Raw genomic sequence first — 21,758 nt, 5'->3', positions numbered from 1 at the left:
AGCCTTTTTTTTACTCCCTTCTCATCCCCCAGAGCTTCTAGCACATAAATACATGTAAATGAGTACGTACATGCATGTAAGTGCTCAATGACTCAATGGAAAAAAAACGAATGAAAATCTTGGTCCAAAACTGGGATTTGGGATGCAGTGGTAACAATGACTTTCTTAACTTAGCCAACAGAGACTGACTGAACTGAAAGCTTTAGTCAAGACTGACTTACAGGCCACTACGTGTTTGTGGGGTCAGTGGCGGGCAGGGTTCAGTGGGGGGCTGTATCACCGCCATCCAGGAGTCACTTTCCTAGCCTTTTACTATCATCAGTCAAACTTAGAGTGTGCTGCAGACCAACAAGCCTGCCCTTCCCTGGCCACACACCACCCATTTGCAAGGGAAGGGACTCTTCTTGGAACAATTCAGGTGGTACACCTGAATGACACTCAGAAAATGAGGCGAATTCGCTTAGATTTACCTGAAATCTTGGTACTTACAGAAGGAGAGAAGAGGGAGAGGAAAGAGTAAAATGGGTGGATTGGAAGTATAGACAACTAGTTTAAGCAGAAGGTTAAGACACAAAGCCCTTCCCCTAATCTTCGCTCCAGGCATCATTTAGCCCAGGGTTTTTAAACTTCTCTTCAGCACGACAACACTGTCCTCAAATCTTAAATTGAAGAAGTAAATGAAAATAAGCTGTTCTCTTTGAAGGAAGGGGAAGACTTTTCAGCTCCCCCTGTCACTGAGCTCCCTATATCTGCCCCTGAGAGGGCTTCTCAGGACACAATCCAAATCCTCAATGTAATTCCAGTCCCTCATTTTATAGATGAGGAAGCCGAGAGGCAAAATGAAAGTGGACTTGTCCAAGGTCTTTAAATTAGCTGGTGGCCGTCACCAAGCCACACATCTCCCAGAGCTCCTTTGTTATTGCCATTCTCTGTCCCCTAGGCCCACCCCAAGGCTTATCCAATTGGCTGTTTGAATGCACTGCTCATTTTGGACTCTGCAGGCAAAGTAGAGCCAGATTCTGAACTGTGAGGAAATAAACCATGTGCTGTCCGCCTGGCCTTTTAAAACTAAGGTGTGAGTGCCCTCTAGTGGCCTCCATGGACGTTTCCCAGGATTCTCAAACTTGCTAAGGCCCAAAATAGTGAAGGAAACTGGTGGGGCAAAGGTACACTGGAGGAGCCAAATGTGCACCCAACCCACCAGCAACCTCCAGGAAAGAAATTTCTGTGACGACTTATGTTTCTTTATATTTTGCATGCTAATCCATACCATATACATGTTTAGCTCAGTATACATGGTTTTTCCTTAAAGCCTTTAGTAAGTGCTCCAGGAAGTCACTACTGGACTTATCCCATAGGTTTATCCCATAGACCCATGAATCCTGAGAAGCATGGAATTAAAACAAAATCCATGTTCTGAGAATCAAACTAAGTTAAAGCTCTTTTCAACTCCATTGGAATAGATTTTGTGACCAAAGATGGAATCAAACATGAATAGAAGTACACTAAAAAGAATTTTCTCAGTACGTTGGTATCATAGCTAACACAAAGGGAGGGGTAATGTGAGCAATGGCAATAGCCCAATGAAAGCCCCCAAATGGATTGTCTGGCCTCCCCCTGAGTTTGAAATCTGTACTTATGAGGAGTCAGACAATAAAGCAGACAGCTGACATTTTACCTTCCCCTGGGGCCTGAACTGCCCTTTTCTACTTACATCAAATAAGAGATGGGCCTCTTGATCTATGTGATGCTTCTGACCTTAAATAATAATAATAATAATAATAATAATAATAATCTTTTTGTTTCTGATTTCTTCCCTACTAAGATGCTGGGTCTGTAGGGTAGGAAGAATTGTATGAAGTAAACTTGGTCTACTCAGCTCTCCTTTGGGCAAAGATAAGGCTAGGATTTTTCCAAAAGTTTAAGGCCAACCTCCAGTGGAACCTGTGGTGATAGGACTTGTGGTGAACAGACCATGACTGATGGGTCTGGGGCGGGGTACCCTGTTCCAGAGGAGTACCTTCTATGAGATGCTGAAAGAGAAACAGGGTAAGGCCTCTCGGTTGAGACATTCCAAGGAGGAGGAGCAGTTTAGTTGCTTTTTGGCGACATTTGCATAGAGTAAGGATAATAAGGGGCAACTGCTGGTTTCCATAACCAATTAGGTTAGCTGAGAGTATTGAAGTGGGCAGGGGAGGGTGTTATGTGGGTATGTTGGCAGAGATGGGGAAGTATTGTGCCAAGGACATTTTTAATGTTGATTAAAAGTAAAGCTATGTGGGAGGGTGAAATACTCTCAAAGATTAATCCACAAGAGAAAAATCAAAGACCCAGCTTGCAACCCGATAAAAAGAGACTAACTGCAGTTAGAACTCAGCCCTGGAAATGATCAAATCAGACTCTACGTGTTAGTGATTCATCCTACAAGCCCCCAGAGAGATGAAGGATTAATTTTTTATGTTTTATGACCAAGTGGACTTTCAGGAATATAAAGAAGATTTTACATTAGAAAATCATTTACTTTATCACATTAACATAGTAAAAGAGAAAAATCTTGTGATCACCTAAATAGCTGGAGAAAAAGCATTTAATAAAAATTCAACACCCATTTATAATATAAATTCAGAGCAAATTAGGAATATAAGGAAATATTCTGAACCTGATAGTAAAGGATTAATTTTAAATAGCCGACTAAGTTATCTCCTGATTGTTTGGTTGACTTCCTCGCTTTCAAAGATTGACTTGAACCCTTTGTATCCCTGCTATAGAGAAACCCCAAAGCCAGTGCTAATATCATGCCAATAATGACAACTATGGCTGCAATGGTTGTTAAAATTTTGAATTACTTCCTTGCTAGGTAGCAAATAGCATCACCCCAATCTTCCTGGATGCTCTCACATTGCTCCTGCTTCCCTGGCATCCCTCTGGGGACGCCCAACGTCCCCACACCCAACCACACCCAGCATAATACCTACGGCAGCTCCTCAAATGGGCTGTATTCATTCTGATTGGCAAGCCCTTCATGGAACTGGTTGTTGATGAATTTGAGTATCAAGACTACTGGTAGAGATATATATCAGCAGTCGAAGTATTATTGATTTTAGACAATGATGTAGGCAATTCAATGGCAAGACCTTTGCCATTATTTTAATGCCATCAAATTTCTCCCCCTTAATTACGAAACACCTTTGCATGCTTCACTGTGGTCAGTCAGGAGGAGGTCCTGGAAAGTTCTAGTAGGGTCTGCTAGCAGGTATGCTAGTTGTTACTATCATTTTTTCTCTCTAGACTCTATTTCCTTGCATTTGTTCAAAGAAAAGTGTAGACCAGCCCAGGGGTTCCCAACCCTGGCTGCACAGGAGAACTACCTGCAGGACCATTAAAAAAGCCCTACGCCGAGATTCCGATTTAATTGATCTGGGAGGCAGGTATCTGTGCTGTTTTCAGGTACCCGGTGATCCTCTGTGCAGCCAGTGCGCAAAGCCTAGTTGAACACTAAGGCCCTGGTGCCATGATGACAGTTAAACTGCTCCTTCCATGTCCCCTATTAACAATTTGCTTTCCAGGACTGACAATAGGTGCTGGCTGCAGTCTGGCCCAAGTGAAGGACATCTTGGCTGAGAGGATTTCCGAGCTTCCAGAGGAGAAAACTCAGACATACCGAGCCCTCCTGAAGCACCTGAAGAGCCTGGCGGGCCAGCAGATCCGGAACATGGCCGTATGTTCTCTGAGCCTATCATTAGGCACATTGCACCTATTTCTTTCTTTTTTTTTTTTTTTTTAAATCTGGATTGTGGGTGACTTTTTTAAAAAATTTATTGGGGTGACAATTGTTAGTAAAATTACATAGATTTCAGGTGCACAATTCTGTATTACATCATTTATAAATCCCATTGTGTGTTCACCACCCAGAGTCAGTTCTCCTTCCATCACCATATATTTGATCCCCCTTACCCTCATCTCCCACCCTCCCACTGGTCCATCATTTACCCCTGTGTGTACCCTCTGTGTACCTATTTCATAATCTCACCAAAATGCTGAAATAGGCCTTGGCAGAATTCACATGCAAAAGGGTCTCAGCAGATTCAAATGATGGGCACATAAATAAATATTTAATATTTTAAAAACATTATTTAATAACATATTTAAAGAAGGATTCTAAGTCAAGTTTAACAGAAGAGCCAAGTAGCAATATAAGTGGGAAAAGACTTCATGATTTTGCTAATTTTATAATAAGACTGTCAAAGAACCTAATTTAGTCTTAGGCTGCATTAACAAAAGTATAGAACCTAAAATAAGGAGGGTAACCTTCTCTACTCCAGACTGTTTAGACCACAGCTGGAGAATAATGCTCAGATCTGGGAGGTACACTTTAAGGTCTGGTTACTCCTGACCTCAGGAGAAAGTACAAGAAACATAGTTAGGTTTTCAAAATATACATGCTTCCTCTCCTACATACCCCAAATGGTGTCTTAGAAATCCTTGGGATATGGGGAATCAAAGGAGGACACGTTTCCTTTGAAAAAGCTCTTCCAGTGATTCCAAAATGTTCTCTCCCCCTGTCAAGACCTCTGACTGACACCCAGGAGCCCGGCTAGGAGATGGTGGCAGGAGAGCGAGGGGTTGGAAACCACATCAGTAAGAGGAATGGCGGAGGGGATAGTCAGAGGGATCGTAACAGCTGCCTTCAAATATTTATAGACTCCTGAGGACACATGTGATTTATTTCCTATAATCACAAAGGGCAGAAGGATGACCGATAGGTGAGAGTCCAGGGAGGCACATTTCAGCTCAGTGGAAACGAGAACTTGAAAATCAAGTTGTACATAGAGAAATGGGGATTCCCTGTCCTAAACCATGTTCCGGCCCAGACCACAACAACCCAGGTGCTCCCTGTGGATTCCATCACTATGTGGAGAGGAGGGTATTGAGATGAATAGCTAGTCATTGTCCTCTCAAGTTCTGAGATGCTACAGGCTCAACCAGATCCAAGTGGAATCTTGCAAGAAGAAGAAAAAGCCACCCCTCCCTCAATGGTGTGGATGCCCAGAACCCCTACATGGCCCACGTGAAGTCGGGCCATTTCCGAGGCTATGTGAGATGAGGCTGAGATCCTGCGTACCCAAGGCAGGACAGCATCTCTGTAGCCAGCAGCGTGGCCACCTGTGCTGTGGCCAAGGCTAAGCTGGGGGTACTTCAGAACTGGCCGCTGAGCCTCGCTACTTGAGTTTGAACCCCACTCCTTCCCCTTCATAGCTGGAAGACCTTAGTCAAGTTTCATAATTTCTCTGTGCACTAGTGTCTTCATCTGTAGAATGGGCAAATGGCATCAATCAAACTGGGTTGTTGTGAGGATAAGTGTGAAGGGCTTGACAGCTGGGGGGCCATACCAAATGCTGTGAGGTATTACTTACCATCAATTCCTCTCTATCCAAAGTAGCAGGTAGGACGGGGCCCTCTCAGACAGAATGAACTCCGGGACAGTGTGAACTGCGTGCCCTCTGCAAAGGAGACCCAGACTTCTCTGGATCCTTTCACTACCAGAGAGGAAGTACCATAAGCACGTGCCTTTGGGGCACAGGATTTGAGCTATAGAATGACGCAGTCTGTAACTCTCTCTCCTTAGTCCTTAGGAGGACATATCATAAGCCGGCATTACAATTCGGATATGAATCCAATTCTGGCTGTGGGCAATGCTACCCTCAATCTGATATCGGAAGGTAAGCTACCTCAGAACACTCTGAACATCACCTAAAGATTTTTGTGTCTTGATTATTTTTTTAAGGAATTGCTTTGAGTCAGAGCCCAGGTCTCTGGCTCTTAATGCACCATGGGGAGCTCAGGCTCCTGGAGGAAGGCATGTTGATGCAAGGGGGTGGCTAGTGCTTCCTTCTGACACCACGCCCATATGCACGTGACAGCCACCCTGGATCACAGCTCAGTCAGGCCACATGCCAGCAACGGGGGCTGAGGCTGAGGCTGAAGCTCTCTATAGCCTGAGGACTGCTCCCTTTTCCTCTTCTTGCCTCTCACTCTTTCCCAGTTACTGTGTGAGAAGCCACAGTCTGATGAGGACACAATGCAGACACTGAGGACCCTGTGGGGGCAGGAGGAAGGCAATGACTAATTTTGCATGCTAGCTCAGGGACATTCCCTTGGGGCTTCTCCGGCTAAACTACCCCAGCAGTGCTCAGCTCGCACACTGCCTCTGGCTGCTCCAAAGTTGCTGACACTCCCTTTAGTGGGTGTTCACTATGTGTCAGGCTGCGTTGGACACTTTACACATAGCAAGTCTAATCCATGTTACCACCCAGTGGAGGCCACTTGCAGAGGCGGACATGGGATGGGAGCTCCAGCCAATCTGATTTGGGTGTGTTTGCCTCTTCTCCAACAGACCGCTTCCCCAGGGCCTCTAACTCCTCCTTCCCATTGCTTCTCCCTCTCCCTCACCCACAACCCATCAAATATCCACGCCTGCTGTCAATCCCACAAAACTGGTCCATCATTTACCCCTCCATGGGCTGACACAGGCCCAGGCACTGGAGTGCAAGGGGATCAATACAGTCTGCCCCACATGTGTCTGACCAGAAATTATATCACAGGCATCCTAAGCCTCCCAAGGGGTGTGTTGGCCAACACAATCCCATCCCTGATTGGTGGGTACTCAACGTGTTGGGAGAGACTTGGTAGTACAGGAAAAGAAGTCCCGCCTCTATTCAGCTTTGCATGGGGCCCACCCAGGAGGGAGGAGAGGAAAGCCCTCACCCCTGCCTGGCTTCATCAGCCATGATGAGTCCTCCAGGCCTGTGATCCCGGAGGACCACCCCGCAGCTCAACCCCCAAAGACCAGGAGACAAGAAGCCAAGACTTTGGGGCATCAGGTTAGTAAGGGTAGTTTGGCTCGAATGCCAGTCCTATACTACACTAGAAGCAGTAGACGTGTTTTTCTACTGGACCATTGGTTGTTGCCCTCTGCCTGAGGTCTCTTGTTTTCCCAGCTCTGCCAAAGTACCTCCAACCTGAGTGAGGGCCTGTTCCAGCTAGGCAAGTAGATGAGCTCACTGACCAGCAGCTGGGCAAGCCAGCAAAGGTCAACAGGGGCTCTTTTGGGGATGCTCCTCTCCTCTCAACTATACCTACTTTCCAATCAGCATATTGCTGCTTGTGCCAGGAATAGTACCCATGCCAGAATCTCTAGGCTGTAGTTTGAGCTGCTCACCACACATCCTGTGGAGCCACAAACCATTTTTTAAAGCTGGAGGGACTGCTCTGACCACTCTGGTAACAACTGGTCTGAAGGGAGGTTTTGGAAATTTTTCCCTTTGCTTTAAAGGTGGAGATACCTGGCTTAGGAGCCACCAGCAGCAGCAAGAACAAAACACAAATCTAATGGTTTAAACTGTGTTAATCGTGGAAACAAAGCCTCTCTCAGCTTAAGTTACACCCTTACTGTGATCACAGAACTGAACAAGTTAGTTAATCAGCCTCTGCTGAAAGGTGAAAACCAAACAGGCCTGCCAGGCCCTGGAGGAGGGAGAAGAGCCGTTGACATAGCACGAGCACAGATAAGAGTAAATGCCATGAAGCTGCCGCCACCCCTCCCTGTAGAGGGAACAGGGGAGCCCTGATGGTCACATATTCAGATCTCTGCATCACTTGGTGCAGAGCGAAGTGACCTTTTCTTCTTTGCTGCTGACATTTAAGAGTATAGAATAATCTCACATTCCTTGTTACCACGTATAGAAATGTCATTTTCTTCAACAGAAGGTACACGGCAGATTCCTCTAAACGAACATTTCCTTGCTGGGTTGGCAAGTGCAGACCTTAAGCCGGAGGAAATTTTGGAATCTGTGTATATCCCTCACTCTCAAAAGGTAAGAATTCCACTGGTTGCTTTTGAGAGTTGTTTTTCTCTTTTCATAACTGAGTCCAGTCATCTTTAGAAATCTGAAAACAGATGGAAGGAAAATAACTCTGCCCATAAAATAATAACTTCCTGTCCACTGTGGACTGGCCCAGCACCAACGCCCACAGATACCCTCGAGCGAGCAGCTCCGGGGTGTGGATTTGGGGTGTTGTTTCAGCTGTGGGGTGGGGCCTACTGAGGGCCTGCGGTCCTACTTCCTTGTGTCCACAGATCAACTCGGGGGGGCGGAAAGTAAAGCTCTGGCTATGGAATGAGCTTCTCTGCCTGACCCACAAGGCTGGTGCCGGGCCTCCCGGCTCTCCACTCCAGCTAACCCCAATAGTTCCTAAAAACATGAGGGTCTCGGATATCTGCTAACACAGGATCCCAGGGATGAGCGGCCACCCAGCCGGCTCTGGAAGGGGCCCTCTGTCCTCACTCTCTGTTCCCTGTGCCTCTTCAAAACTGTACCTGAATCCAACAGGACAGTCTTCCTAGAGAGAGGCAATACACACACACACACACACACACACACACACACACACACACACACTCATCAAAAACCAGGCATCAGCTGGGTTATGCAGGAAGTCCTAAATTAAGTCATGCTTTCAGCCATATATGCTCTTCATTTATTTTTCCTGTGAAACGGAAACTCTGAAATGTGTTCCCAGTCAAATGTGCATCTACGTAATGGCCCCAGACAGAAAAACAAGCCAACTCAAACACAGCGCCCTGGGTGGCCACACAGATGGAAACACACTTGAGGCACAGGCAACGGCCCTGGTGCCAAAGGGCCAGTGGGGCAGCCACCACCCTCCTGACTCCTGTTCCTGATACAAGATTCCTTAGTCCACTGTTGAAAAGTTCATTATGACTCCTTTAGGAGTTCCACAAAATGGAAAGTGATTGTTTCTGTAAACCAAGAATATGGTGGGTTTCTTTGGCACTTTAAGCAAATCACATCTAAAAGCTCCAGTGTTGGGAGGGCCCCTCCATCCTCACAGGGCACGAAGGTGTCTGCAGCCTAGAAGGCATGGCAACTGGTAATAAGAGCACATGGAAATGAGCTCAGCATCGTGTGCGGAGTCTTCCTGACCTCAGGGAAAAGTGCACAGTGATCCCTGTTCCTTGAGGAGATCGGGCTTTGGGAGAGGCCTTTGGGAGCACGCCGTTCTCACTTTGAACAAGAAGGCAGCCAAGTTGACCTCTAATCGTGCCAAGTGCCCTCTGTGTCCCTTTAGATTGAGTCAAAAGTGGTTACTTAGTGGCACCAAGAAATAGAAAACATGCTCTTAGTTTTGACATATCAAATAACCCTAAATGTTTTTTGTTTCCACAGTGGGAATTTGTGTCAGCCTTCCGTCAGGCTCAGTGCCAGCAAAACGCCTTGGCCGATGTGAATGCTGGCATGCGAGTCCTCCTCAAAGAAGGCACAGACACCATTGAAGATCTGAGCATCGCCTATGGTGGGGTTGGGGTGACCACCATCAGTGCACACAACTCCTGCCAGCAGCTCCTGGGGAGGTGAGCAGCGAACCCTGCACCTGAGGTGAAACAATGTCAAAGCAAAATCAGTGGAAATTTGACTCCAGCAAGTGTTGGTAATGCCCTGGGAAGATGGAAACTCCTATGTGTAGAATCACTACTTGTTCTGTCTGTAGTTTAGCTAAATGAATGAAACCTTATTTGACGGTGATTAATTAGGTGGCACTCTTTGGGTCAAGGAGACAACAGAAACGGCCCAGGACTGCAGCCAGCCTCAGTTCTCTTGTGCACCAACACCCAGCAATCCACAGCGGGCAGCAGCCAGGCGGCACCTGCCAGTCCTGTCTCTCAAGGGCACTCTATTGCTTCCTCATGAAAATCAGTAGCTAAGTCTGAGCCTTGTCCTGTTCATACTGGAATTGATCCTAGTGTTCTATGTATTTAATGCCAGGTCCCAACACATTCTGGCTCTTGAACATGCTTGGTTCATATTGCCATGAAACGGGTCCCACCCTCACCCTGCCATCACCCTCAGCCACTTGGTGCAGCCTCCCAGGCCTCAGTTTTCCTGAAGGGCTTGCTTACGTAATTTCTAAGTTCCCTTCCAACTCATAAAAAAGGACTCTGGGGTCTCTAAACGATCACCATCCAATACCTGGCACGTGCCACATGATTCAGACTGCCTTTAACTGGTTCCTTCCTGCCTCCAACCCTACCAGGCGCTGGAATGAACTGATGCTAGATGAGGCTTGCAGGCTGCTTCTGGATGAAGTCTCCATCCCAGGCTCAGCGCCAGGGGGGAGCGTGGAATTCAAGAGGACTCTGGTGGTCAGCTTCCTCTTCAAATTCTACCTAGAAGTTCTGCAGGAACTGAAGAAGCTAGTGAAGCTGTTCTCTGTGCCTGTAAGTGCTCTGGCTTGTACGTGATCATTGCAGCCATAGCTCCCAGCTTTCCCACTACTTTTGCAAACTGTCTGTGTGGGCGACCTGTGCCATTATCTGTCACCTGTTCTGGGTCAGGCCTTGTCAGTTCCCAGCCATCCTTCCTTCCAGGATCCCTCCTTCCAGGATTCATGCGGCTTAGGATGCCAGACTGTCTTCAGTTCACAGATGTCTACTGCATGCCCTGCCTCTGATGTGCAATTTTTTTCCTTTTAAAATCAACTTTATTGAAGTACATTTGCATATAAGCAAATGCACCTTACTTAAATTCAGTGAGTTTTGACAAATGTGTAAACCCATGTAGCTACCACCACAAACAAAATACAGAGCACTTCCATCACCCCAAAAAGTACCCTCTGGCCCTCTTGCCCTCAGGCAGCCAAATTTCAATTTCAATATAAAATGTAAAATAAAATTTTATTTTTCAAAAATACTAAAACTTATTTGTATGCTAATATATAAGTAGCTTCTTTCAGGATTTCCTGAGTATAAACTCTGAAGTAAGTTGAGTAAAACAAATCTCTCTCTCCCTCTCTCTTTTTCTCCCTCTCCCCTTTCCTGACCATGATTATAACTCTGGCCTTACCTTGTACCCCTTGCTTCCCACACCCCACCCCAAAGTCCAGGGCTACTAAAGTGCCTGATTTTCATTTACTCAGATGAAGACCCTCACCAACCACATTCACCAGGATAATCCTTGCTGCTACTTAATTTCTGAATCAAGATACTTGATGTGTTTCAGTGACACACAGAGAGCCTTCCCAATTTTACTGCCCTCCCAGAAAAGCTGGGTGGATGAGAAAAATAATCAGGATTTGGACTCTTTTGTGTACAGTGAACTCCAGCTCATTCTGAGATGGCTTATCCAGCCCCAAGTTTTCTTGCTTCTCCACCTGTCTGCCAGCCAGCTCAGTAATAGGCCTCTCCCTTCTCCAGGTGACTGAGGATCAGATTCAAACCAGTCAGTCCAGTTCGTCATTATGTACAAAGGGAAGGAGGGCAATAAACTTTCTTTAAAAAAATGGAATCCTGGGAGGTGATGTGGATTCTGGTTATCCAGTCTACCCGGGCCTTGCAGTTTCGTGGATACGTTAGCCAAGTCGTTTTCACATAAATCAAAGCCCAGCTTAATCACAGACTAATCAGTTTACCTTTATTGTTTTGAATCCTCTCTCAGGACTGCCTTCATTATCCTGAAATTTCAGACCTAAGTGCTCTAGAAGATTTCCCGGTCACAGTACCCCAGGGAGTCCAAAGGTACCAGGTCAGTAAGTTTAATTTAACGGAAACTTAGAAACTAAGAGATAAGCGATAGCTGTGTGAACAAGAAAGCACTTCAGAGCTGAGATTTTTAGATCTGACTCTGCAGCTTTCGCTAGCATGTTGGCCCTTTGTTTAGGGTACGTCAGGGAGATGCTGGCTCTACGATCAGGCCTGAGCTACCGCTAGATATACTCAAACCTGAACCAACCTAGAGTGGTTTGACAGACTGACTAAAAATTGATAGTCTCTTCAAACTAGCAAACTGGTGCTCTTTGGGCATTTGTTTGAAGAGCAGCTGAGCCCGCTGTGGGGGAAGGACAGAGCAGGAGAGTAGCAAAGTTCAGCCTCCATCCCTGATGACAAATGTTTAACCTCCAGTCAGGAAAACAAGAGCCCTACAAACAACTGAACTCACCCTTCTTGAAATACAACTTAGAAAGTATCTATTCTTATGGCTAGAGCACAACCTCTCCTACCACCCCATCTCCATACACACACACACACACACACACACACACACACGACACACAGATCTTCCTTGAGAAGAGTTCCAGAGTAAACATTTTCTCCATTTCCTTATACTCCCAGTGATGTCTTTATGCCCTTAAAAGGGCAGCCAAGTCTCCTTAGTCTGGATCTGAATGGACTCCATTGCCATTTGCTACTTCCTCCCCCACCAGAGATCCTACTCAATAAGCAGGCTATCAACATAGATTTTGGTCCCCCACTCTCGGGAATTATATCACTGTAGCCCTCATCATCATAATCACTTTAATGTAAACAGGTGATTACTGGAAAGGTACAAAAGCAGGACAGGGAGACCCTCTGAATTCCAGAAGAAAGGGGTACAAGAGCACCACTTAGGAAAAGAAGATGCCAAAAGGAGAAGCCAGGGTATCCCTTTACCTACTTCAAAATTTTGCCAAAAACTTGGCCGTGTCTATGGTATTGCCACATAACTCAAATGACTATGTCCCAGTCTAGTTACATCATTAAGTTGCAACACTCATCATCTGACCCACTCCAGTATTTGTTGCCCGAGGATGACTGTCTCATTTCTCAATCCTTAATCAGCAGTGTTGGTAATTGGCCAGGCCACTTCTGAAGATTAAATTTTCCAGGTTAACTCTTGTATTCCCCTACAGAGTGTAGATTCTCACCAACCCCTCCAAGATTCAGTTGGACGTCCCATCATGCACGTATCAGGTCTTAAACATGCCACAGGTGAAGCCATGTTTTGTGATGACATCCCCAGGGTGGATAAAGAACTTTTCATGGCATTGGTGACCAGTACCAGAGCCCATGCAAAAATCATGTAAGTAAAAGAAAAGTTTTCAAAAAGACTTTTAAGAGCACATGTGGGGATTCCCTTGGAGGAATGTGCCTATTCTCCTGCAATGTCCTAAACCCAAAGAACCTAACGTGGAAAGAATAAAGAAAAATCCACCAGCCCCAGGAGGAGGAAGGGAGAGTATCCGGAAATGACCATCATGAAAGAAAGAACACAAATCATAGTTATAGGCCCCTTGGTTCCATTCTAACCTCACAGCACCTCAACTCCCTGCTGTAGCCTGAGGCAGGGCTCAAAGGAATAACTCTGAGTAGAGCTGATATTCAGCTGGTGATACTGAAATACTTCCTTACTGAATGGTAAATGGCCACTGTCCTAAGCTTCCTAAGGACATCCCTTGCCACTGCCACTCTGGTCCCTCCTTCAGCTCCCCTCCCAGCAGCTAAGTGTTACCCTCCTGGCCCAGCAGGGGGCCTCCTGGACCCTACCTATGGCATGCCAGCTCTGATTGGTCAGGGCTTAACCAGTTGTTACATATTTTGATTTTTAACCATATTCTATCCCTCCCTCAGATTTGGGGCCCTCAAAGCTTGCTGATTTCTACTTAAATATTTCCTTTTTTTCAGATCAATTGATTTGTCTGAGGCCCTTGAACTACCCGGGGTGCTTGATGTGATAACAGCTAAAGACATTCCAGGCACCAATGGTGCTGAAGATGACAAATTGTTGCCTGTAGATGAGGTATGGAATATGCCTTCCCAGGTGACTTTGTGCAGATAATCACCAGGTACCACCTCCAGCCAGCTTCCGATTGCCTCCCAGCCCTCTCTGCCACCAGGGGTAGAAGTACCAGTTCTTCTAGCTTCTTTCTACCTAATGTCTTTATTCAGACAGACCTACTCTTCTGGAGTCAGGAAATAGCACAATAAAAAAGAAACTTATTCCAGAAAAACAACAAATCCTAGTTTTCCCACTGTGTGCTCTTGAATCAATTTATCTGAAGAATAAATGCCAGAACTGACCTGTATCAAAAAAGAATATCCCAGAAAGATCTAGAGATGAGAATACAAAAAAACCCCATTCCCTGTTATAATATTTACACCAGACTCCCTCCCTATCCACCGACACCCCCACCTCCCACCTACCTCACATAGTCCATTTTTAATAAAGTTGCTCTTGCCATCTTTTAATTCAATTCTACAACCATTCACTGAGCAATTGCTTTTGGAGCGAGGCTACCTTAGTTCATGTTCCAGCCCTGCCACTCACTAGCTGTGTGTCCTTGGGTGTCAGCACATTTAAAACGGAAATAATCATAGCCCCTACCTCGCTGTGTTGTTGTGAGATTTAAATGAGTGAATACATGTGAAGTACTTACAACAGTGCTTGGCACGTGAGCATTAGCTATTGTTGTTACATTTCAATGAGTCCCAAATGGAGTGTTTCTCCTCCAGCTGTGGAATGAATCACTGTTCTTTTGGTTGAATTCCAGATAAAGAGGTTGGTTGTCATTTAGGAGCTATATTATCTGCTCAGGCTAATATAACAAAATGCCACAGACTGAGTGGCTTATAAAAACAGACATTTATTTTTTCATAGTTCTGGAGGCTAGAAAGTCCAAGACCAAGGTATTGACAGGTTTGGTTTCTCCTAAAGTCTCTCTTCCTGGCTTGCAGACAGACATCTTCTTCCTGTGTCCTCACATGGCCTTTTCTCTGTGTGTGAGCCTCCCTAGTGTCTCTTCTTTTTCTTACAAGGACATCAGTCTGATTGGATTAGAGCTCCATCCTTACAACCTCACTTAACCTTAATCACCTCTTTCAAGGCCCTATCTCAAAATATAGTTGCCTTGGGGGTTAGGGCTCAACACATGAATTGAGAGTTAGAACAAGTTTTACAAAAAATATTTTTTTTATCTTTAAACTTTAAAATGACACCATGAAGATGACATATGTAAACCAAGCTTGACATAGGACATAGTAGTTTCAGGTCACAGCCAATCTCACATCCACTCTAGGATTCACATTCACTGGAGTAAAATGACCAATAAAACTTCCTGTGTTATTTAAATTATTAAATTAAAATTTAGAAAAACGATTTTTAGCCAAGCACATGCAGTTGAGTGACTCCAATGTGGTTATTATGGCTCAGCCACTAGTAAGACACCAGCCACTTAAGGTTGAGCTAAGTCCAGTCCTATCCAGAATTTTCTACCTGCTTCATGCATGCACTCTCTGCAGGTACTCTGCGTGGGCCAGATCATCTGTGCTGTGGTTGCAGAGACAGACGTACAGGCGAAGCGAGCGATTAAAATGATAAAAATCACCTATGAAGATCTGGAGCCTGTAATCTTCACCATCGAGGTAAGCAGAGCTACCCAGTCTTTCCTTTAAAGTTGTAGAATTTAAAGTACTTTTGTAATGTAAATATCTTAATGCAAGACTAATTCAGGGCTCGAACATTTTTCTTGTCACTGGCTTGCTCTGAAAAAATCAGCTTTCTCTGGAAGATATTATTTTTATGAACTGAAATTAGCTTTGGCTCCAAGAAACAGGAAAAAAAATAATGATATAAATTTCTTTCTCTCTTACATTCTAAAGGTCTAGATATGGTCACTCCAGAGCTTATATGGGGTTCTATCCGTCAGGGATCTGGATTACTTATATCGAATTTCTCATCATGCATGGTTCCCATTCTCCAGGTCACACTTTGGCCCACAATGGCTACTAAAGCTCTGGCCATTAAGTCCACATTCCACACAGTAGAGACAGTGAGGTGAGGAAGAAGGGCATAGCCCTCCCTTTAAGGGCACTCCAAGAAGTTGCACACACCTTCCTACATCTTATTGGTAAGAACCTAGTCACATGCCATATTTACAGGAAGCTGGGAAACAGATTTTCTAGGTGGCCAGGTATACACTAACAATCAGGGACTCTGTGACTTAAGGGAAATGATATGACTGGATATTGGGAACAATCATGTTTTCAAGGTGGAGCTCAAAATCAGTGGGACTTTCATGATGGAATTCACACAAATTTCACTCTCATTTCTGGATCTAGACAATGGAATGCAAATGCTATTTTCAGCAAAAATAATGAAGTTAGAATAGAAAAATCCAATGTGGACTGGGGTTTACAGGTTCTAATTCAATGAAGGACAAGTTCAGAGTAACTGAATTTGGGAAAGCTTACTTACTTGTGTACTTGTGACAGAAAATAAAAGTTTTTCAAAGGCCCTAGTGAGCCATTTAAACATTTTAAAAATGTGCCTAAAAGGTATAACTTGCTCAATATTCAAAATGTTTAAAAGGTCAAATCAACTCTAATTCTAATTCCCATTGTGCCACCTTTCTTGGCTCCTCCCCTTCCTAGGGTTGTACTAAGATCCTAATACGGGTTTTGAAAATTTCAACTCTAATCCCATTTCCTCAAGGGGAAAATGTCACACCCAGAGGACACACCCCATGAAATATCCTGGGTCTCAGAATGGTTAGAGATCTAGAATTCCCACAGAATTGGACTGTCCAGAGTCAGCAAAAAAATTCTTTTATGAACAAAAGTAGGTAACAAAATAGTCATATATACCAATACTTATAAATCCATGCATTCATTCATTTATATGACTATGCATATGTAAGAGGCAGTGTAAAATAGTGATTAAAAGTATAGGTTCTAGAACTAAACTTCCAGGTTTGAATCCTAGTCAAACTAATTATTAACTGTGTGACCTTAGACAAATTACTTGACTTCTCTGTGCCATTGTTTCCTCATCTGTAAAGCAGGGGTTTTATATAATAATATATAATAATACCTACCTCATCAGGTTGCCCTAAGATTAAATGAGTAAAGCACTTAGAATAGTGCCTGGCGTAGTTAGTGCTCAATAAATATGGCATATATTATAATAACATTATATTATTTTATGACATATTGCAGCATGGCAATAAACCTACGTCCACATGTCCTAGGGTGACTTATTGAGAGCTTGGTATAGCAGAAAATGAAAATTGTTACTGTATTGTTCCTTTTCTGCTGCTTTGAGAAATCAAGTATTCGTTGTTAGGTAAAATGTTTCTGAAAACTAAGCCTGAGCTTGAAAGCATGACTTTGAGAAAGTTATAACTTCTCTAAGCCCAGTTTCTTCATCTGGAAAATGGAGATCATAATAGAATTTATGAGAAAATGCATGTAAATACACTGTATGTTGTACAGTGCTTGACACAAAGCAAGCACTCAAATATTAGCTACTCTCATTATCATCATTAGCAAGAAAGGCGATGCCTTTAAAGCTATTGGAGAGTAAGAATGCAGAAGACAGGTGCTCTTCTCAAGTATGGGAAACCAGCTTGAGTCTGAAGGAAAGCAAGGGTAGCCTGTCAGTAGGTCGATCTACCACACCTCAGAATGAGATAGAATGAGATGGCTCCCAGTCCTCCTGTGTGAGTCAGTTCACGTTAATATCAGAAAGAAAACATAGAACAAAGAGCTAGAAAGCCCATGTGGGATATGCCAAATAGTCAAAGAAATGAACAAACTTCCTACAGTTTCTATCGGGCTTTCTTGCCCAGAGATATATTAGGACTTGAGTCTTCTTCTTCAATAGAGCCTCAGTTCTTTCAGATCCCTGCCTTAGAGGTTCTCGTATGTGAACTACCTAAGTATTTTTCTTCAAGGAGAGGGTATAAATGGAGGGCCCAGAGCCTCACCCATACTGCATTTGGACTTATCACCTGTTCCCTGGAGAAGCACATTGAAAACGAGAAATGAGTAGTTATTACCTGGACCATCCTAGTGTCTCCAGATCTCAATCCTTAGCATTTCTCTAATCCTTATTGGTTTCCTCTGAAATCTAGAAGAAATTCTCTCTGACATCCCGTCTCTGCAGTGAGTCCACTACTCTAGTATTCCCATGCTTGCATGACTCCTTTCATGTGTCCTAGTAGATTTTCAGGAGTTTGCAGGCTTTGATTGAAAAAAAACTGTTGGTAGAAGAAAAAATAAAAAGAATTGACTTTCGTGGGGTTGTTTTGCTGTCATTCAGGATGCCATAAAACACAACTCATTCTTATGCCCTGAAAAAAAACTGGAACAAGGAAACATTGAGGAGGCATTTGAAAAAGTCGATCAAGTTGTTGAAGGTAAGAGACTCAGGATATTTGATAGAATATTTGCAGGATTCTATTCTGAAACAGGTATTGTGAGCATATGATTTCCTCTCAGAAAATCCATCCTCTAAAGTCTTGGTATTTTGCAAAATTTCTCTTTTAGCTTTTCTTTCTAAAGATGACAGGGAGAGAGAGACTTTGGGGGTTGGAGGTAGGGGGCAACTGAATAAATAGAAGAAAAACTCCTACAATTTTGATAAGTCAAGGGCAGAGTGAGGAACAGAACTTTCAACTGTCAGTTGAAAGTGTAAGTTGAAACACTTACAGTTATCCAGAACTGCAGTCTCTGAAACAGACTGCCCTCAGTTGCTATAGGACAAATGCCACATCCATCTGTCCCTTGGTCAGGACAAATCCAGACTGGCCAGTCTACATCTTAACTTGCTTTTGAATTTCCCCAAATGGCGGTTTCCAACCAGCACACACCTTCTAGAACTTCCCTGTGCTTGCACTTAACAGGAGAAGTCCATGTTGGAGGACAGGAACACTTTTACATGGAAACACAAACAGTGCTTGTTATTCCAAAGACAGAGGACAAAGAACTGGACATTTATGTGTCAACGCAGGATCCAGCCCACGTGCAGGTGAGGTCCAGAATTGCCCCAACTCAGCAACTTCCTAAGTCCATCATGGCCGTCAAGCACCACAGCCTTACAGTGGGCAGTCATTTACCTGCAGAAACTTAGAATCCAAGTATTGGACATCAATAAAGAGCTAAAACTCCAGAACCCATTTATTTTTTTCTGGTCTTGTCAAGTAAATAAAAGAACAGCCACAGTCACTTGAGATTTCGAGACTACATTCATTTGCACCATGCTTAAACGAACTCTGTGATTGGATGACAACACTAAGTTGTTTCTGTACTTGATTTTTCTCTGAGATTATCGTTACAGATAACCTTTGGAGTAAACATGTCACTTTAGAGCACATGCTCACCTCCCCAGTCATGAAGTGCTCCAGGTTTCAGCTGCAAATATATCTTCTTTAGTAGGTTGTCACGAGTTTGCTGTTTTTCACCTTGTTGGGACATTAGGTCTAGGCATTTGGCTGGGATTCCAGCTTCTGACAGGACTCCAGGATGTTGACAGTTTCCCTTCTGGCAAAATACCATTTTTCTGCTGGAAAGGCCGTTCTGTGACAATGACCCATGCTTATGAATTCACACATTTATGAATTCACGCAAGACACATTTCAGACTATCTTGGTCTTCTTTTCACTGGCAGTAGATGTGGATGAATTTTGCTGTGATGTTGTACTTTAGGAAACAAAAGTCTTCTTTGCTGTTTCACTCTGTAAAACTTTCCCAATATCTAACTTTTACAGAAAACAGTGTCTTCTACTTTAAACATCCCCATCAACAGGATCACCTGTCATGTAAAACGAGTGGGTGGAGGTTTTGGCGGGAAGGTAGGAAGACCTGCTGTACTCGGGGCTATTGCAGCGGTAGGCGCTATCAAGTAAGTGTGCTTGGGGATGCACGAGGATGTAAAATGTACAGAACTGAGGGCAAATCCGTCACAGTCTGAGAGTCACTTGGACTGCTGTCATAACCATCTGTGTGCCTTTGGGCAACTCAGCCTCCTGTCTCTTTTTCTTTATAATTGTAAATATAATACCCACACTCTTAGAGTTATTAGAAAAGTCACATATAGATAGGACTTTGAACAGGCTAATTTGCTATAAAAAAGAAAAGTGGTGTTATTTGTTGAACACCTCCAGAGCTGAGGCTGTTCTGTCCCTGAGCTTTAGGAAAGGTGACCCATTTAGGGGTGCGGCAAGTTACCTGCGCAATGGAGTGTCATGGGGGAGACTGCTCCCCCGCTTTTCCTTCCTACTGTCACCTACTGTCTGCTCCCCCACTTTTCCTTCCTACCCCCTGCCTCCCTGCCCCTGGGAAGGGCTGGTTCTGCAATGTGTGCTCAATGATGTCCTCAAAGAGAGCTTTCCGGCTAACCTCAACCCAGAGGTTCACTCCTTGGCTGTTCATGCTGGCATGGTCCTGGCTTTTCTGTTCCTTCTTCATTTTCTATGGCTATTTCTTTGGTACTTTTTCAGAACCCCCATCAGCCTGCAAAGTTCTAAGGTCCTGCTTCCTTTTACAAATTTTGTGTAGTTCAGAGCTAGGTCCCAAGGCACTTAGATATGTGTCTCCTTCCACAATGATAGGTAGGTAAAGACAGGATCTGAATCCTATCTCCAATTCTTTCCATAATGAACCTTTCTCTATTCACACCCACCAGACACCCAGCAAGAAAAAATCAGTTCATATTCCCATCAGGCTCTGTGGCTTTAAGACTTCTCAAACATGACTGCACATTAGAATCTCCTGGGGAGGATTTACAGCCCACGGCCTAGACTGCCCCATACTGACCCAACCATCAGCATACTTTAAAACTTCCCCAATGGTTCCATTGTACAGCCAAGTGTGGGAATCCGTGTCTTAACCTACAGCCTGCCATCTCACACACCTGCCACGCAATAAGTGGTCCCCAGAGCAGTGTTCCCAAACTGCTGAGAACAAGTTTTCTGGGTTCATCGATAGTCCTGCTTTCACATACCAGACCCATAGAATGAAAATCACCAGGGCATGAACCCAGAAACTGTACATTTAACTGATGCTCCAGGTGGTCCCCACCATTAAAGAAGACCAGGAAACCCTGTGCTGGAATTGTGGTTTTCAATGTGTATCTGAAGACACCTGCATCAGAATCGCTGAGAAAAATGTAAATTCTAGGGCCCCTCCTCAACCTGTCAAATCAGGGACTTAGTGTTGAGGCTCAGGAATCTGCATTTTTCACCAGCATTCCAGATGATTCTTCTGCACTCCAAAGTCTGGGAACATGTGCCCTAGAGATAGAAAAGCTGCAGCTCCTAGCTATCTAAGGGCCCAACTTGGCCAACATAGTAGCAATCATGGGTGAAAATGAAGATGCTAACCTAGATGTCCTAAGACAAGTGTTGGCCTTGTTTTTGCAGTTTTGTTCTTAAGTTTGCATTTATCTGTTCACATTCTTTTTCCTTTGTAACTGGTGGTGGGATATGCAAAATGACTAGATCTGGGTGAGGGTCAAATTTGAAGCCATAACAACACAAGTTAACTGGCATGTGACATTAACCACTTTAGCTAGATCTCCAACTACTGAATTATAGACCACAGAGACAACAGTAATTTAGCAATTTTGTCATACATTAATTCAGATCAATGCCTAGCATTGTATGCACTCAATGAATATATAAGCAATGATGGTTAATGAATAGTTGGATAAATGGCTGGGGAAATGGATGGGGGTTAGAGGGGTAGAAAGGTAGACAGACAGATGGTTGGTTAGATAGTTAAATGAGGACATGGATAAACAGGTGAATGGATGCTACATGAGTAGATGGATGGATGGGAGGATGGATGGATGAGTGTGTTGGGTGGATAATGTAAGATTTGTTTTTTTTTAGAACTGGTCATCCCATTCGTCTTGTTCTTGATCGTGAAGATGATATGTTAATAACTGGGGGAAGACACCCACTATTTGGAAAATATAAAGTGAGTATTAAAGATGAAATTATTAAAATACCTTATTTTATTTGAATGGTTTTAGTCTTTTCTATTATTTTGATTTTGCTAAATTCTAAAATCAAACAATAATACTACTTTTAAAATTTGTGACTGAGTTGTTGGGATAGTTCTAATGTAATATTTTCCTATCATATAT

The 21,758-nt window shown here is 43.9% G+C and overlaps 1 protein-coding gene and 1 long non-coding RNA gene across 4 annotated transcripts in view; one reads left to right on the top strand and one right to left on the bottom strand.

Annotated features, from left to right (window-relative positions):
* LOC117026362 (aldehyde oxidase 2) overlaps positions 1-21,758 on the top strand; it is a 72,684-nt gene that overhangs the window by 18,075 nt on the left and 32,851 nt on the right. For all 3 annotated transcript variants that reach the window (XM_033113105.1, XM_033113106.1, XM_033113104.1), the window contains 13 exons: positions 3,567-3,718; positions 5,627-5,720; positions 7,765-7,874; positions 9,249-9,433; positions 10,114-10,297; positions 11,514-11,600; positions 12,745-12,914; positions 13,517-13,631; positions 15,131-15,253; positions 17,931-18,027; positions 18,514-18,638; positions 19,378-19,511; positions 21,502-21,589. In XM_033113105.1, coding sequence (XP_032968996.1) covers positions 3,567-3,718; positions 5,627-5,720; positions 7,765-7,874; positions 9,249-9,433; positions 10,114-10,297; positions 11,514-11,600; positions 12,745-12,914; positions 13,517-13,631; positions 15,131-15,253; positions 17,931-18,027; positions 18,514-18,638; positions 19,378-19,511; positions 21,502-21,589 — 1,664 coding nt within the window. The remainder of the gene's footprint in view (positions 1-3,566; positions 3,719-5,626; positions 5,721-7,764; positions 7,875-9,248; positions 9,434-10,113; positions 10,298-11,513; positions 11,601-12,744; positions 12,915-13,516; positions 13,632-15,130; positions 15,254-17,930; positions 18,028-18,513; positions 18,639-19,377; positions 19,512-21,501; positions 21,590-21,758) is intronic.
* LOC117026363 (uncharacterized) overlaps positions 1-21,758 on the bottom strand; it is a 60,399-nt gene that overhangs the window by 30,035 nt on the left and 8,606 nt on the right. The window lies entirely within an intron of this gene.

This window comes from Rhinolophus ferrumequinum, chromosome 8 (genome assembly GCF_004115265.2).
Source record: "Rhinolophus ferrumequinum isolate MPI-CBG mRhiFer1 chromosome 8, mRhiFer1_v1.p, whole genome shotgun sequence".
In the NCBI taxonomy this organism is placed as follows: domain Eukaryota; kingdom Metazoa; phylum Chordata; class Mammalia; order Chiroptera; family Rhinolophidae; genus Rhinolophus; species Rhinolophus ferrumequinum.
This window is presented reverse-complemented; position numbering and strand designations above follow the sequence as displayed.